Raw genomic sequence first — 17,277 nt, forward strand, 5'->3', positions numbered from 1 at the left:
GAATTGATAGGCCTTGACTCTAAGCAAATAATTACAATTTGAGTGAAATCAGACTGTGGCATAGAAATAAAAATGTTGAGGTAGTATTGCGTATTCATATAGGATAAGAGTATAAAAAACATGGTGGAAGATATTCATGAGGGGTCACATATGTCTCATTGGCCAAAAGTAACATCTGGGTATATTTTCTTGATTTGAGGAATGAATGTTATATTGTGTTATATCTATTTCTATACCTATCTGTACAATATATGCATGTCTATACATAATCTGTACCTACATATATAATCATATGTATCCATTCATATAAACGTTTTATATATATAGATCTAACATACTATGACATGTGTTATACGCACATGCACATATCACACACACATGTATCTGAAGCTTAATCTTTTTCACTGATTTCTGAACTTACTAATCATGTATAGTGTTTTCATTGAAGAAAGAAAGATCAGCTTTCTTCAATCTAACTCAATACTGTAAATGCAGTAAAATTTGCAGATCTGTTTTTAAATGGTGAAATTTGGATGAAGAAAAATTGATTTTACCAGCCTTAGAAGAAGTTGAAGTAATTCTCAGCTCTGCATGGAACCAGCAGCCACTGGCTCTATTTGTCCCTACTTGGCTGGCCTTTGAGGATAGACTTACTAATAAAAGAATTTTTTTTTCTCTCTAGAGACCACAGTTCTGTGAACACCACCACATTCTTGTTATTTATGGCAAAGCTCTTGTGTATGAGACACGAATATATACACAATTAAGAGCATCTGGTAATTTTATGGTATTGGAGGAAAGAAGAAAAATGAAAAACTTCCAATGTATAATTTCTATGGACTAATAAAATCAAAGTAATGGTTATTCAGAATGATCCAGGTCTTCTCTTGGTCTTTTTTTTTTTTTTTTTGCATTTTGTTTAAAATTAAACCCATAATATATGATTAAAGCTTTTTTAGAAAATTTTAACTTTGCAGATGTTTATAGCATCAGGATCCCCCATTGGCAATATCCCCCATGCAATGCTGCTCTTATACCCAGGTATAACCACTCTTATACCCAGGTATAACCCAGGAGTACAGCATTTCTGTTCATTTGTTTTATTAGTCATGTATAGGATTAGACTCTGCATATTGTTGTTCCTTAGCCATTTATTTTCAGTTTAACATGATTCCTTGGAGATCATTCATATGACTACATGTTGAACTACTTCATTCTTTAGAATGCTATGTTATGGCCCCATACCACTGATTCATAGACATTTACATTTTTTAGGTACAAATATCCTTCTATATTTATCCTTATATTTTTATGTAAATATTTTACTATAGTAAATTTCTAAAAATGGAAATTTTGTGTCAAGGGGCTTCATGAGCTTCTGTTAGTTCAATATTTGAAATTCTTGCCCTCTCAACTGTTTATTTTAAGAGAGAAATGTAGCATGATCATAATAGGAATGAGGCATTCCCATTTGGAAAAGATAATTTCCTTAAAATGCTTCTTTGAGTTTGCATTCTAAAGAACCTAATTTTTAAACCCAGGTAATATTTTGGTTGATTACAATTTCTTTAGAAAATAGGGTTAACATTTAAAAAGGCAGAATCTCCATTCTAAATTGGGATTAATACAACACAATTTGTGCCACACAGGCAGATTCGGAAAACCTGCTGCTATTTTGGGGTTTATAGTCAAGGTATCAGTTAAGAGAGATTTTAAAAAAGCCCATAATTTTTTGTTAAAGCTTGTGTGATACTCAAGTCTCTCATTTTCATCAGGTTAACCTCTAATTTTCCCTCAAATTTCAGTCTATTGACATTTTGTCAGATGTTTCTATGACCCCCTCAGTCTAAATACAATCCTTTTTCCTTTTTTTTTTTTAATTTTTTTCAAAGTATCCTATATTTTTTCCTTTACTGCACTTAACATGATGGTAATTATATAATTTTTGTGTGATTAATTGTTTTATGTCTGTGTCCCTAGTATACTGTGATTTCCTCAAAGGCAGGAATCATATTTTGTTAACTGCTGTTAAATTAAGAACCTAGCTTGTGGCCTGGCATAGAGAGGTATCTAATGCATATTTGTTGAAGAATGAATGAAGGAAAGGTAGGAAAAGATCTGATTGGAAAGAGTCCCACTGTTTTTTTATTGACAAGCATCAAAGTGTACTAGAAAACTGTTTTTGTTGAAGTCCCACTGGATTTACTATATGAACATAGCTGGAGAGAATCTGAGACAGCAAATTTAACTGAAAAACCTTAAAAGTATAAAATAAAATTGTGGTTTAAGTGCTTTGTATTTTTTAACTGTCTAATAGATAAGAATTTGTGCACTAAAACTTCTAACATTTAGCTTGAATGCTGGAGACTTGGGTGGGACTTGGGGGGAGTGTAGTTGGTGGGTGGGAGGAGTCAGTAGGTACATACCGCAGGGTTCTAATGACAAAAGACTTTAGGTGCAATCAGAAGCAAATACAACTCCAAAATCTATAGTAAAATTAGGGTTACATTAAGAAGTAATTTATGAATCAATGAGAATTGACTCTTCCTCTAAATGATGTCAGCTTTTAATGTATATATAGGTCCTCAGTGACACTAAGTGTTACAACAACTAATTGATTTTAAAAAATTGCCTATTTATTTGTACAAAGGGAAAACTGAATGAAAACATGTGCTAATATATTATAATATGTCTGGGGAAGGTAATGGTCAGATCGCAATGCCAAAACCTAGGGCAGTTGGAAGATACGCATGCAAAAGTAAGTCAAAGCCATGAAAATAACATAGCTTATAATACTAAACCACTGATGTACTACCTGGCATACTGTGTAGAAACTTTTCCATCATTTGGGGTGGTTCCTTAAGGCAAGTAGTCACAGTCCTAGGATTTTTTAGGCCTTTTGTACACCCATCGGATATTTGCTGGATTAAAACTCAACCAGGTAAAAAAGGAGATGGTTTTAATGTTTTCTTGAAACCTAGCTCATCTCCTCTCAGTGGTGGGCTTGAGGAGCAGATGTGAGGGGACAATTTTGTGTTTGAGATACATTCTATTATTCCCAAGTAAGGACTTCCCTCAATTCGACTGACAGCCTCTTTCTGAAAGATTCATTTGTTCGGATATTCAAGGAAGAGTCTATTGGTGTTCATTTAGCATGCTGAACCTGAGAGCATATGCTGGCTTCTTAGGAAGCCACTAGCACTGACTATAAAAGTGCCATCCCCTCAAACAAGTAGATTTCAAGTTTTCAGATCTTTAATATTAAGAAGTCTGTTATCCCAGCCTACATAATTGGGTTTTAACATATTCATATTCTATGCTTGAGAGTCTGGTAAGTTAAGGGAACACAATCTGGAACTAAACTTTTTAGGTTAGAGTCTCAGGCCTATCACTTTGCAGCTTATGACCTTGGAAAAGTGAGTTAGTATCTCTGTGTCTGACATTCCTGATCTATGAAATGGAGAAATAGTAGTGTTGTTATGAAGGTTAATTATGTTAATTGCTTTCAAGAGTGTCTTATACTAGTAAGAACTTTGTAAGTGAGAGCTCTTTTATTATTCTGTATTAGTATGTGCATTCATATATTATTGGCTGAAGAAATGAAATGAGTTGAATTAAAAAAAACTACAACGTTATACTAATACTCTAACACCTTGAAGTTCTCTTTTAATAGAGGAAGAAAATTGTCTTTTGACTGGTCCCTTAACACAGTTTTTTCCTCTCAGTCTTGTCTACTCTTTCTCCCTAGATTTTCTCTTTTGGAAAAGTTTCCACCTTAAATTGACATAATTTAAATGTCAGCATGTATTATAAAGACTTTTTTCTCCATGCCCCTACCTCCTGCTATCCAGCACATTTTATTTACAGATAGAAACTTACAGTTAAATTTGGGTGGCTTCCAGATTTCTATCAATGTGTCATAACACCTTATATTCATCAGTATAAAACTTGATATGAATATTTTTAAGCTCATAAATAATTGTCTAAATTTCTTTTTTAATTTTTTTTATCTGTTGTTCTCTTATATTCTGTTGGAATGATTTTTATGCTCTCTTAACAGGTTATATTTTCTTACACAAGAAACTCAAGAAATTATACATAAAGCAAAACTTTGTGTCTTTGTAAGCTGAAAACAGAAAATGTTATATGTATGCTCTAATTAATGTTACAAACACATTACTTCTTTTACTTAGGTAATATCCCAAGCAAAATCTCTAAATATGCTGTTGTTCTTTTTCATTTACAGGGATTGATGCTCTTAGATTTGATTCAAAATATATATTATGATTCAGATCACTCTTTTTTTTTATTATTTCTTTTCCTTCTACAGTTTATTGCTTTTGCTTCTTTATTCTTCATCCTGGTTTCAATCACAACTTTTTGCCTGGAGACACATGAAGCTTTCAATATCGTTAAAAACAAGACAGAACCAGTCATCAATGGCACAAGTGTTCTGCAGTATGAAATCGAAACGGATCCTGCCTTGACATATGTAGAAGGAGTGTGTGTGGTGTGGTTTACTTTTGAATTTTTAGTCCGTATTGTTTTTTCACCCAATAAACTTGAATTCATCAAAAATCTTTTGAATATCATTGACTTTGTGGCCATCCTACCCTTCTACTTAGAGGTGGGACTCAGTGGGCTGTCATCCAAAGCTGCTAAAGATGTACTTGGCTTCCTCAGGGTGGTAAGGTTTGTGAGGATCCTGAGAATCTTCAAGCTCACCCGCCACTTTGTAGGTCTGAGGGTGCTTGGACACACTCTTCGAGCTAGTACTAATGAATTTTTGCTGCTGATAATCTTCTTGGCTCTAGGAGTTTTGATATTTGCTACCATGATCTACTATGCCGAGAGAGTAGGAGCTCAACCTAACGACCCTTCAGCTAGTGAGCACACACAGTTCAAAAACATTCCCATTGGGTTCTGGTGGGCTGTGGTGACCATGACGACCCTAGGTTATGGGGATATGTACCCCCAAACATGGTCAGGGATGCTGGTGGGAGCCCTGTGTGCTCTGGCTGGAGTGCTGACAATAGCCATGCCTGTGCCTGTCATTGTCAACAATTTTGGAATGTACTACTCCTTGGCAATGGCGAAGCAGAAACTTCCAAGGAAAAGAAAGAAGCACATCCCTCCTGCCCCTCAGGCAAGCTCACCTACCTTTTGCAAGACAGAATTAAATATGGCCTGCAATAGTACACAGAGTGACACGTGTCTGGGCAAAGACAATCGACTTCTGGAACATAACAGATCAGGTAAGGCACTATTTCAAATGCATGTTATTAAATGCTTTATAGACCAGTATGTTCCTTAGGCAGAAGGCAGCCATTCTCTTTGCTGCAAATATTCATAAGTTTTCAGTCCTACCCCTTCACAAAGCGTGTGTTTGTGTCAGACTTTATAGATAGCTAGACTAGAGCATTTCTAAATGAACCCTAAATAGAAGTCTGCATAGCTGGTCTATAGAGTTTTCCTGCTTTAGTGGGAATGCCCTTTGCTGATGGTGCCAATATTTTCTTTTGCCTGTTTGTTGCTTTTGTGCCAATGTTTCTTTGTTCCCCTGCACGATGTGATGGTATGATATTGGCCATTTTCCATCCTTCATCTTCAAAATGTTGATCTCCATATCGTTTGGCTTGGTGTGTTTGTCTCAGTTTTACCTCTGCATCATGGTGCCATGCATCTCAACCTAATTCACAAGAAGCAGTTATTTAAGAAGAATGGATGCTTACATTTCAAAGGCCTAAACACCAAACAGGTGATATGGAAGATAACCCCTTTGATAACAAAGCTCTTCCCCAGTAATATTCTGGAGGATTGATTAAATTTTCATTGTTCTTAAATTAGGTAGAGTAACTCAATATAACCACTTTGGTGAGGAAAGATGCCATGTAATATAATCAACTCACCATTATTTAGGGGATAGATGATCTGCTTTGGTTACTCAATGGCAAAGTGAAATTTCTTTGTGGATTTTCATTTTATGCACTAAGTTCTCTCCCAAAACTCAATTTTGAATGATTTACTGCTTGAAATTAGCTGAACCCCTGTTCCCTTCCATTGACAGAGGTAACATAGAATTGATTGACTATAAATTTACATTCAATTTGCCAAAGTGATAGTCAGTAGTATCATCTCTAGTCTACTATATCTGATATATTTTGTCAATTCAATAATTTAATTAGCTTTTACCCTACTATGAAAATTTGAGGTATATGGATTTCCTTTAACTTAGATATATTTCATCTTTTTTCTTATAGAAAAATGGCTTATAATTATCCCATGTGAATAATTTTGTATAATTTATAAATAACAAAATAACACCAATTAATAAAGCAAACAAACAAAAAAGGCAGGTGCCATTTTCATAGGTCTTTCCATAGCTAGCTATCAGAAGTTTTTATGAGGTAAATGGACGAAAAAAAAATGTGGCTGGAATTGAACTACTGTTTATAAGTTTTACATAGTCCTTATGTTCATTTAATAGATTCCTCTGCAAATTCTGTCAATATATACCTAAAAGCTGTCAAGAATGTCTTTATGAAAGTTAGAGTTTAGTTGGTGTTGCTGCTCTCATACTGTTCTCAACATTATCTATTCAGACCCCTTAAGAAGGACATAGAAAAAGAGGACACATTCTCATCCCGGGTAAACACTGTAATAACAAGCTAGTATTTAGGCTAATAGGATGTGAAAGTCTTTGGCAGGGATACAGAAGTAAACAGATAGTTATTTCAAGGGCATTTGGAGAAGTTGACCTTGTTCCATTGTATGCTCAAAAATACTTTGCCGCTCCACAATAGAGTAACTGGCCAGAAGTCTGTGTTCTTTGGAATTATTCTTATTAAGATTTTTGGAAAAAAGTGCTTTCAGAAAATAATAAAAGCTTATTTCTTAAAGAACTATAAAAACAAATATTTACTTAAGAATTTTTCCTTAAATAGGCTCCGCTTTTAAAGATTCCTAGTCAGAGTATCTGGATAACATGCCAAAGACTGTAAGATAATAATTTACATCCTACTTCATTATCATACTTATTTTGAATTTATGTGAAAGCCAATTTCCTATTAGATAAAATCCAAAAAGAAATTAAAATTTCTCAGAGAACATTCCTCTCCTTTTCAATACATTTTCATTTTGCCCCATGTAATTTTTTGTGAAGAGTGATGAAAATTCTTTTTCTTATTGTGATGTGATTCTTGTGTTTTGTATATCGAGTGACTGGACTACGGGCATTCCGTGTAAACTCTTTGTACTGTCTCATTTCCTCATCCATCACTGTCTGTCAATGGGCATGGTGCTGTGACCAGTGTTATCAGGTGACGACAGTACAGGAAGTGAGCCGCCATTATCACCCCCAGAAAGGCTCCCCATCAGACGCTCTAGTACCAGAGACAAAAACAGAAGAGGGGAAACATGTTTCCTACTGACGACAGGTGATTACACGTGTGCTTCTGATGGAGGGATCAGGAAAGGTAGGCATGCATTTACTCAGATCATAACAGGTGACTTAACAATTAAGTGCTGGAAATATATGGAGTAATGTTAAATGCATATTCATTATTTTCTAGAAAGACTGCATGCAGTGCTCTTTTCTTCTCTCCATTACATCTTCTCTCCTTAAAAACATTTTTAAATACATCACAGTGATTGCCATATCTGAAAGGCATTTCATCCTTTCTTTTTTCCTTCCTTCCTTCCTTCCTTCCTTCCTTCCTTCCTTCCTTCCTTCTTTCCTTCCTTCTTTCCTTCTTTCTTTTCTCCTTCTCTTTCTCTCCTTCTTTCTCCCATTCTTTCTCTCTCCTTCCTTCCTTCCTTCCTTCCTTCCTACTTTGGTTTGTTATTTGTCTATTGGCAGAATTGGAATGGAATATGTAAATGTTAAATCACTTGTCCAATTATTTTAATATAATTTACTCAGCAATCTTTAAAAGTTATCTTTTTCACTACAACAAATGAAACTCACTAATTGGCTTTATGCATATATTTTATGAGTAATTGATGGTTATAAAACAGATATAAAGCTTTTTTTAAAAAAAAATACTTTAGCACACTCCAAAGCACCCTCCAGTTAAGTCTCCCATTCAGTACATGGGCAGTTTTCGCTAGTGGTTTACCTGAGTGTCTCAAGGTTGCAAAGGTCCTGGATCCTCGGCCACATAGAACAGTGTGTCTAATTCAAAGGCTACTATATACTCATGAAATGTGCTTATAGAATTTCTCTTCAGGAATAATAATAATTTAGAGTTTATTACTATTTTCAATAGACATTGAACTGTGCCTGACACATAGTATTTGTTGAATGGATAAAATTCTGGGGGCAGGCATCTTTGTTAAAAAGCATAATAGAATATTGAAGCTCCACTTCATCACATGGTTCCCTTTTCCTCGGTTATACCACTCTCTATGGCTATTCCCTAGATGCTTTTGTTTTTTTTGTAGTAAACTTCACAAGCCTCAGGGCATTTGCTATCTTTTTCGCCTCCTTAAGAATAGTCTTGTGATAACTATAACCCACTTTTGTCAAAATGCTGCTGTGCTCTTTGATTATCTCATACTTTGACAATTACAGCTGCTTTACCACCATACTTATTTTTCTCTGTTTATTGATAGAAGAGGGAAAGAACTATAATGATTTCTTATGGTAGTTGGCAAAATTTGCATGAAAATCCACTTCAAAACTTTCGTATTAGCACAACTGCATTTTAAAAATGCTGTGCTTATTTGTTATTCATTTCAGGTTCTCTCTATTGAATTCTTTACCATTTTAAGCCTAAAATATTTATTTTGTGATACCCTCTTTCTTTGAAATATCTCATTACCCATGTTGTACTTCTCTTTCATTTCTTCTGGTCACTTTAGATTGCCCTTCTCTGCCTCTATGCCTTTGACTCAAAAGAGAAGACAAAAAACTCTCCTTTTGTTCCTTCAATGAGTAATATTTTAAATACTTCTCCATTCCAATTACTTCCATTGTCTGCATCTATTCCTTGCACCAAAATATATATCAATCATTGAACAAGATTATTTGTTTACTATTTTACATTTAAATATGTGCTAGAAAAATTTTAAATATTTTATGAAGATAGTTAATACCCTGTCATAGAACTTGAGCAAAATATATGTGCATACATTAAACAATGATCATATTTAATTAATATCTTATATAAAACATGCTGTTTTAAGTGCATTGCATATCTTACTATATATGTATATACATGTACACATGTATATATTTATATGGATATGTGGTTAAATTTAAATAGATTTTTGAGCATCATCTAATAAAGTGTGACACGCAATATTTATACCAAGATTACATGTTTAAAGAACTCACTAGAATTTGTTTTCTTCCATGTTAGACAATATTTTGAATTTTAAACTATAGAAGGATATCACAGATAAGAAAATGATTTGTCAATTATAAGGCACTATGTAAATATAAAATTTTACTGTAAAATTGAAAAGTTTCATGAGCAAAGCAATTAATAAGATATTTAGTTTGCATGGAAAAATTATACATGCAATCTTATTTCTCAAACACAAATTCTCTTTATCAATGAGAGTATCTTTGAAAGTTTGTCCATGAGCTTTTTATTCTTTGTCATTTATTACCATAATCAACTCTTTTTCATTCTTGCTTACTTCGTTTATGGCTGTATTTTTTCTCCTAGGTCTAGTAAAATTTCTGGCTAACTTGACTTAATCTTTTCAGTGTGTTATCTTGTCGTATCTACCACAAATTCATTCATTTCTTCTCCTGTTACCTTTTCTGTAGGTTATAGATTTCTCCTATATCTTCTACTCAAACATTTGTTTCTTATGTAATCTTTTCATTTACGTTTCAAGTTGGTTGCTCTACTGATTTGATTTTAATACTCTAAAAATTCTTCCCTATATAAAAGAAAAGAAATAATTGGATTTCCAGTGAATACTTTTTCTACCTAAAAATATGAATATATTGGGCATACTAAGAAAACTTTAAGAACTCCAGTAAACTCCTAATACTTCCTATGTTTTTATTTGTACAATTGTTTTTGGGAAAGCATATTATGCAGTCATGAATAAGTACATGGATAGGCAGTTTCAATATTGCTTCAAATAAGCACATGTTCTTAAGAACTGTATAAAATGAATGATATGCATTTGTTAGTTCAAACTCAGTTCAATATTGCTTATTCTCATTAACTATATTTTCAGCCATTCCAGTAAAGCCTAATCAAAATATTTTTCAAATTTTCTAATCAGAAATAAATATATAGAATAAAGAAAAAAATATATGTGGATAACATATAATTTTACTAATTAAATACTTGTTACTAAATTAGATAGAAAGGCTTTTCAAATGGACACTGAAATTACAGTCATTAAAAATAGAGGACCTATAAACAGATAGATAATATTTAGGTTAAAAACTATAATTCAGAAAAATAACATTTAGATGGCAACCAGGAGTTACATATTACTGGTATGAATAATATAAAACTGTCAAACAGATTTTTATCTTTCAGGAGGTCCTGTAGGGAGCCTGGAGATTGTGGTGACAAATACGTGTATTTTTACAATGATTTATAGGTATTAACAGCCCCTTTGGTTCATGCATATTCACCAGTTTGCCTTTAATAAAAACTAATCAATATTTACAGTCCATTTTACATTTTTAGATTACACAGTTGACTTATACTGCATAGGATAAATTATTTTTTCTATAATTCCCAAAGTTACATTTTCAGTTACTTTACAGAAGAGCAGTAAATAACTAACCCTTCAGGCACATGAAGGTTTCTACGTAGGGATAAATTATTTGCAATTTTTAAAATTATGTAAGATATCCTCCCATTAGCTATTCCATCATCCACCAGCATAGAATGAAATATATACCATCTCCCATGTTGTATGTGTCAGAATGCTAACAAAAAAGTGGCAGATAATTCTTTAATTAGCAAAGATTATGTCCTAGAGAAGTTTATTGTAGTTAATGGAGGGCATAAATTTTCATCTAGAAAATTGCAAAGAAGACATCTAGTCTGCTGAAAGTTAACATGTGCGCATGTTCGGAAGGGCAGGGTTCATGATTTCCCTTTTCTGTCCAGTCCAGCTTTACCCCATAATAGGGCCATTATTGCAATCCATATCCATATCTGTCTTGGCTGCTCATAAATCAAATAATCAGATAAATCACTTCTCTCCTTCCTATGAAAAGGAGAAGAAGTGGCCATGGCTGCTTCCTTGGAAGTTCCGTGAAAAGATAAAATTAAAGAAAGAAGTAGCTGGAAGGAATATGAGGGAAAACAAAGGACCCATTTTTTTTTTCTTACACAATCATCAAGCACATTGAGGGCTAATTAGGACCCAAGGAGTGTGCTGCACAGTCTAAGGGAAACAAGTCCACTGAAATTGTATCTACTTGCTTAATTTTGGTTTCCCAAAGAGAATTTCATTTTCCTGTTCTGTAACAGTCCAACAGAGCTGTCAGAACGTTCATTTCTAAGGCTTTGTAGAATGACTACATTTTTAATCAATACAGCTGCCCTAATTTAAGACATTTCACTTCCAACTTTACACTAGGTGTTCCCTGCCTCATTTAACTGCCTCTAAACTTTTGTAATAAAAAATTCCATAATATGTGAATTCTTTCAAAGGCGACTTTGATGGAGTGTTGTTGAGTAGCTAAGGAAAACCACTGGGCTAAAGTTTGTGAGAAGATCTTTTATTCTGTAAATTCATGGCTATCATGAACAAAAGATCAGGATGAAGATAATAGGAAAACAATGAATTAAGATCAAATTGTTCTTAATTCCTGGGTGAGGGGATGGGGGGAGAAATTCAGGTGAAAATATCATGTAATCAAATTCAAACTTTATTTCACTGAAATTTATGACTCAATTTATATTTCATTCATTTTCTTTTTTCTTTACTTTTTTATTGAAGGGATTAGAAATGGGCATTCCATCCTACATCACCTGGATAATGGTATCAAATGCCATTATTTAAGAATCATCCTTTTAACACTATAAAGCTGGAAGATTAAATATGCTGGAAAAAGAGATGTCCACTTAAACTTGAGCATGCCTTATTAGCTTAGTAAATAATAAAAAATGAAAAAAGAAAAATTGCTCACTTATTTTTCTTTTTTTCAGGAACACAATATGAGATTTGAAAATATTAGTCAACCTTATATCTTACTTAAGTTGCTTTGCCTAATTCTTAAAAGAGTTCTAGTGTAATATATTCTAAAATTATATCAACACTATAATCTGGAAAAGAATAGATTATAAAGTATTGTAACTGTAATTTGTGATAGCTGGTTTAATCTTTTGAGAATGACAACTACAGTGAGCATTTTTTTAGAGTTATAAATTGTTTCAATATTGAATTCCTTGTAAACAAATTCTTAACTTTGAGTTTGAAAATAGCACTTTTGATTACCCTGCATGGTATTGTTTGTCTGTGTCTATTTTCTGGTTGAATTCAACTGATGTCTGTGCATTTTTTCATAAAAGGATATGAAAAATCCCGAAGCTTAAACAACATAGCGGGCTTGGCAGGCAATGCTCTGAGGCTCTCTCCAGTAACATCACCCTACAACTCTCCTTGTCCTCTGAGGCGCTCTCGATCTCCCATCCCATCTATCTTGTAAACCAAACTGCATCAGTCGGCTAAATTGTATTAATTCAAGTACTGTTTACCCCATAATGGAAATAATTAAACGTAGAGTTACTCCAGGCTTCATTAATACAGTATAAATCTTGCATGATACTACTATTTGAAGTCAGAAATGCCACTTGGGTAGCTAATGAATCTTATCCAGGCTTTAAAGATTATCTAAAGTAGTGCTACCAATTCTCTATATTAATTTCCCTGATCTCCTTTTGCAATAAAATGACAGATAGTGTCAGATATTGGCCAGTACACTAATACATAAACATATCTTCAGGGAGATATATTTAAAACAATGTGCTTCCAAATGCCAACCACTTCATTGGAACTTCATTTTTTGTGACTCTAAACCATTCTGAAGATATTTGGGATCCTATCTTGATTGCACACAACCTGACTTTGGTCAGCTCATTTGCATGGACCATCTTGTCTCTATCACCTGAAAGCAATGTTGCCAAGTTCGGGGACTGTGGATAGCTCAGGATATGTGTACTTGCATCGAACCATCCTGCTGATATGAAAGCACTGGTCTACTGTTCTGCATGTTGACTTGTGGGGCAGGGAGGGCGAGTTGCTCCTTGACATTTTTTTCTTTATCCTTTGAAAGAAATATTTGTTTTAAATAGTTTAATTTCTTGATTGATTTACTTTTCTTTAAAAATGCTGTATTGGAGTTCTGAATGTCTCTGGTTGTTTGCACACAGATAACTGCAAAGAGGTTGTCATTACTGGTTACACGCAAGCTGAGGCCAGATCTGTTACTTAATGACTTGGGGAAGGCACAAAACATGAGAGAAAGGTAACTGCCAGCCAGGCTTGCATTGTTTAGCCAGGAATTGCTGCTTGGTTTGGTACTAGAGTCTTTTTTTTTTTTTTAACACTCCAGGATTTGTCATCATTTTCAGAGGCAGAGTGCCAAATATCACCCAAAGCTCTCGTGTCTTTTTTACCCCCTTCCTTTATTTATTATTTTTGTGCAAACATCAAAGGTCATTGGTGTTCACACAGGAGGCTTTTTTGTCTAGCCTTAAATTTATGAATCAAAGGATTAAATAGATTTTCAGGCAGTGTTTAATCAGGTGCTTTGTCCTGTATGTTGTTCCTGTCTGTCTGTCTTAGCTCCCTGTCTTAACTGTATATGCCATCTGTCTCCATGAAGCACAGAAATGCCTTGATAAGGTGTTCATGATTTTAGTATTGGGTCCCCCCAACTCCCGCCTCCTGCCTTCTTTGCTATTTGGAGCAGCCTCTCTGCTTTGTGTATAAATTAATGACGCCCTGTAGACTACCTAAGTTAATCGGCACTGTGAATCTTTTTGATAAGCAGGATTTAAGCAGCAATTTTACCATTGCACTTGGTTGCCTGCTGCAGTGTCAGTTTTTACTACCTAGCAACCAGCATTCATTACTATACTTCAACAAAATCCCTAGGGAGTCTTATTCGGTCTGAGTGGAAGAAAGTCTATTTATGCATCCCTGTGAATGCAACAGCAATAGTGTGTTTGGTGTATCGGGCATGAGAGGGAAGAAAAATGCCATAATATAAACGGAGGGGTAAACAGTATTTCTAAGGCATTCAGGGTCCTTGAGACTGTTGATTAATTCCTAATTCTCATGTTTATTTTTTGTTAGGGAGACAATTGTCACTTTTATTATTGGCCACAAAACATGTATTACTCTATATCTCCAAGTCCTAGAGCATGACCTGCATGTCAGAGATCTTGTACAGCAATGTATTTACCCAGACATAAATATCAGATATTTAGAGACACAGTGATCCTTTTGATAACACCACACATAGAACATTATAATTACACACAAATTTATGGTAAAAGAATTAATATGCTGTCTGGTGCTGCTGTTACTGACTACAGTGCTGTACAGAATTTATCATGGATTTTTGGCTGCTGAAAAAGGGACAGTGGAATTTAGCCATACCAAGGACTGTACTGGAAACAGACTTCTGCTGCTGAATGTGCCCTGATGTGACCAGGTTGCACTTGGAAGAGATCCCTGTGTCTTCATGAGGCATTTAAAGCTTAAAACAGAACTGCAGCTGGAACTCATCTGGTGCTCCCCATATGAGCAGTCTGCTTGTAGACCGGCCAGTGTCCATGAAACAACTGTAAATACCAACGCGTGTGCATGGGTCATCAGCTTTGGCCATCTCACATCAACGAAAGCCAAATTCGTGATCAACATCTCTGAAGCTTCAAGTAAGGCCCATAACTTCTTTGAATTACTCCTCATGGGCCCACAGTAGGTTGTGCTGTGAATTATATAAGACAGTAATACTGATGTAGTATAGGTCTGTCTTAATTTTCCTTATTTCTATTTTGTTGGTTGGATCTATGAACACTGTATCATTTTCTTATAAATCATTTATGTTATCAGCTTGTCAATTATGTTGTGAAATTTTTCCTATTTATCAAAACTGAGCTATTTTTAGTCACATATTTGTCTAGTTCTGAGAAATTGTTATGGCTTAAGTGAAACTCACCAACACTATTCATAGTTTAAGTCTTTTGTCATTATTACCTCAATTATAAATATTACAAAAAATAAAATTCTGGCAATGAGAGTATTTTTTTATTAAACGATCAAGTAGCAATGTCAGTATATAGTAGAATATTAATGAAATTATATCCTAAAGTGTATATTTTGCATAAAAGAGATATTCTTCAATCAAGTACTTTTTTGTGAGTTTTGTGTCAAATGAAGCTTGTACTTTGTCTTTAAAACTGTTGTAGTTGAAACTATATAAGAATTTTTCATCTTGCTTAATCAATATTTCCAGAATCTATTAGTTCCCCTGGGATTCTGAATATAACATATAATCTAATTATGAACCCCTGTATCGTGGACCTTTTGTGAACATTTCAAGGTGCATGCACAACCTTGCTGATACCGATGGAAATGTAACAACTGAAATGCAGAATAAAAGGCAAATGAGCTGGGGATAAATTTGAATCCTATCTGATTAAATTATTTGTATTCTTTTCTTGGCTCTTTTTTTCCTGTGTTGCAATTTTTAAAGGACTTTACTACTTTTGTGCTTTATGGTACCATACCAGATACTCATACATAATAAAGAATTTGGGATGAAAGGACTTTAAAACATACATAGCTCTCACTTTCATTCAAGTCTTAGGCACATAGCCAATGTTTTCCTCTTCCTTTGCCTGCCTATCTTTCTTTCACAATTGTGATTGCAAAATTATTAATTATCATGGAATCTGATATTTATAAAGTATTTACGATTAATACTAAATTTTCACTTACATTTTCCAGTTTAATCATCCATGCAATCCTGGAGGCAAATAATTTTGTTTTCATTTTACTGATGGTAAAGCTAAGATTCAGAGAGGCAGAACTGTTCATTTACATTTTTGTTACAGATAATCTTCTTTGCCATAGTTTCTTATGGTTTAAATATTTTCAGGGCCTCTTGTAAATGCCCTATCATAATGATGGCGTCTGTCTCAGCTTTAGGTAACAGACCTCCCTTTCAGCAGCATACCAGATATAGCTGGCATTCCATTTATATTGTGGGGATACATGTAAATTTACCTGGTAAAATTTTATTACATCATCTAAGGGCAGGAGAAGAGTAAAAGGAAAGACAGAAAAAAGGTTGGCAAATTCAACACTTTTCCATAATGTATCAGCAAAATCTTCTCTATGTCTAAAAATGTTCAGTGTTGATTATTAAGAGACTATTAAGAAATTGAGCTCAGAAAAGGAAATCTGTCCAAATATAATTACTGATAAAATATTTTTAATGATGCTGTCAGGATGTAGGATTTACTGTAAAAAGGAAAAATATGTAGAAACACAAAAGAATGCATTTAAATAGATACTAATTGCCATCAAATTTTTTTAAAAAATTAGGATTAAATAGTCATAAATGAAAAGTGAAGACATTCATTTTATCTTTGAAATAAATCACAAGACAGACTAATGAAATAGCAACAGGAACTTATCACAGAAAGACAATGAATATGTTAACAGGCTATATTACAAAGCAGGGACTTCGGAGGATTTATGACGTGCTTGAAGACATTTAGAAGTAAATGAATCTATTAAAATATTGAAATCCCTACCAGTTTAAAATGATTAAAATATATGGTTACAAATTTTTCTTTAATGAAAAGAATTGTCTCCCTACCTTCTAATTTCCACTGCCAAAATTTAATTAATTGTTTAAATGCTTAAACATTATTAAACCATAGATATACACTAATTTTTTCTAACATGGGTTCAGGTGTCATTAATATTGATTTTAAATTGTATAATTTCCTGTTCTCTCTTAAACTAACTTTGTTTAAAGGATATGATACTTATGTTCTAGAAATTAAATAACTTAATTGAATTAGTATTACGGTATTTCTTGTGTTATCAAACTGTCACGTGAAAGTGACCGATGACTGAATATGCAATTTGAACACTGAGATCTTCAAAGAATATGGCCACCTCCATTGTGAATCCCAGGTGATTTTTTTTGTTAAATACACTTTATTTTTTAAATAAGTTTTAACTTCACGGCAAAATTGAGCAGAAAGTACAAACAGTTCTCATGCACCCCTACCCCTATACATGCACAACCCCCATGACTAT

The 17,277-nt window shown here is 33.8% G+C and overlaps 1 protein-coding gene across 6 annotated transcripts in view; it reads left to right on the plus strand.

Annotated features, from left to right (window-relative positions):
* KCNC2 (potassium voltage-gated channel subfamily C member 2) overlaps positions 1 to 15,650 on the plus strand; it is a 169,535-nt gene extending 153,885 nt beyond the window's left edge. The window contains exons 3-5 of one of the 6 annotated variants that reach the window (XM_045555230.1): positions 4,331 to 5,255; positions 7,311 to 7,475; positions 11,932 to 15,650. In XM_045555230.1, the coding sequence (XP_045411186.1) occupies positions 4,331 to 5,255; positions 7,311 to 7,475; positions 11,932 to 12,017 (1,176 nt within the window). In that variant the 3' untranslated portion in view covers positions 12,018 to 15,650. The remainder of the gene's footprint in view (positions 1 to 4,330; positions 5,256 to 7,310; positions 7,476 to 11,931) is intronic. The other 5 variants (XM_045555228.1, XM_045555229.1, XM_045555231.1 and 2 more) reach the window with 5 other exon arrangements.
* Positions 15,651 to 17,277: the final 1,627 nt, after the last annotated feature.

This window comes from Lemur catta, chromosome 6 (assembly GCF_020740605.2).
Source record: "Lemur catta isolate mLemCat1 chromosome 6, mLemCat1.pri, whole genome shotgun sequence".
NCBI lineage: Eukaryota > Metazoa > Chordata > Mammalia > Primates > Lemuridae > Lemur > Lemur catta.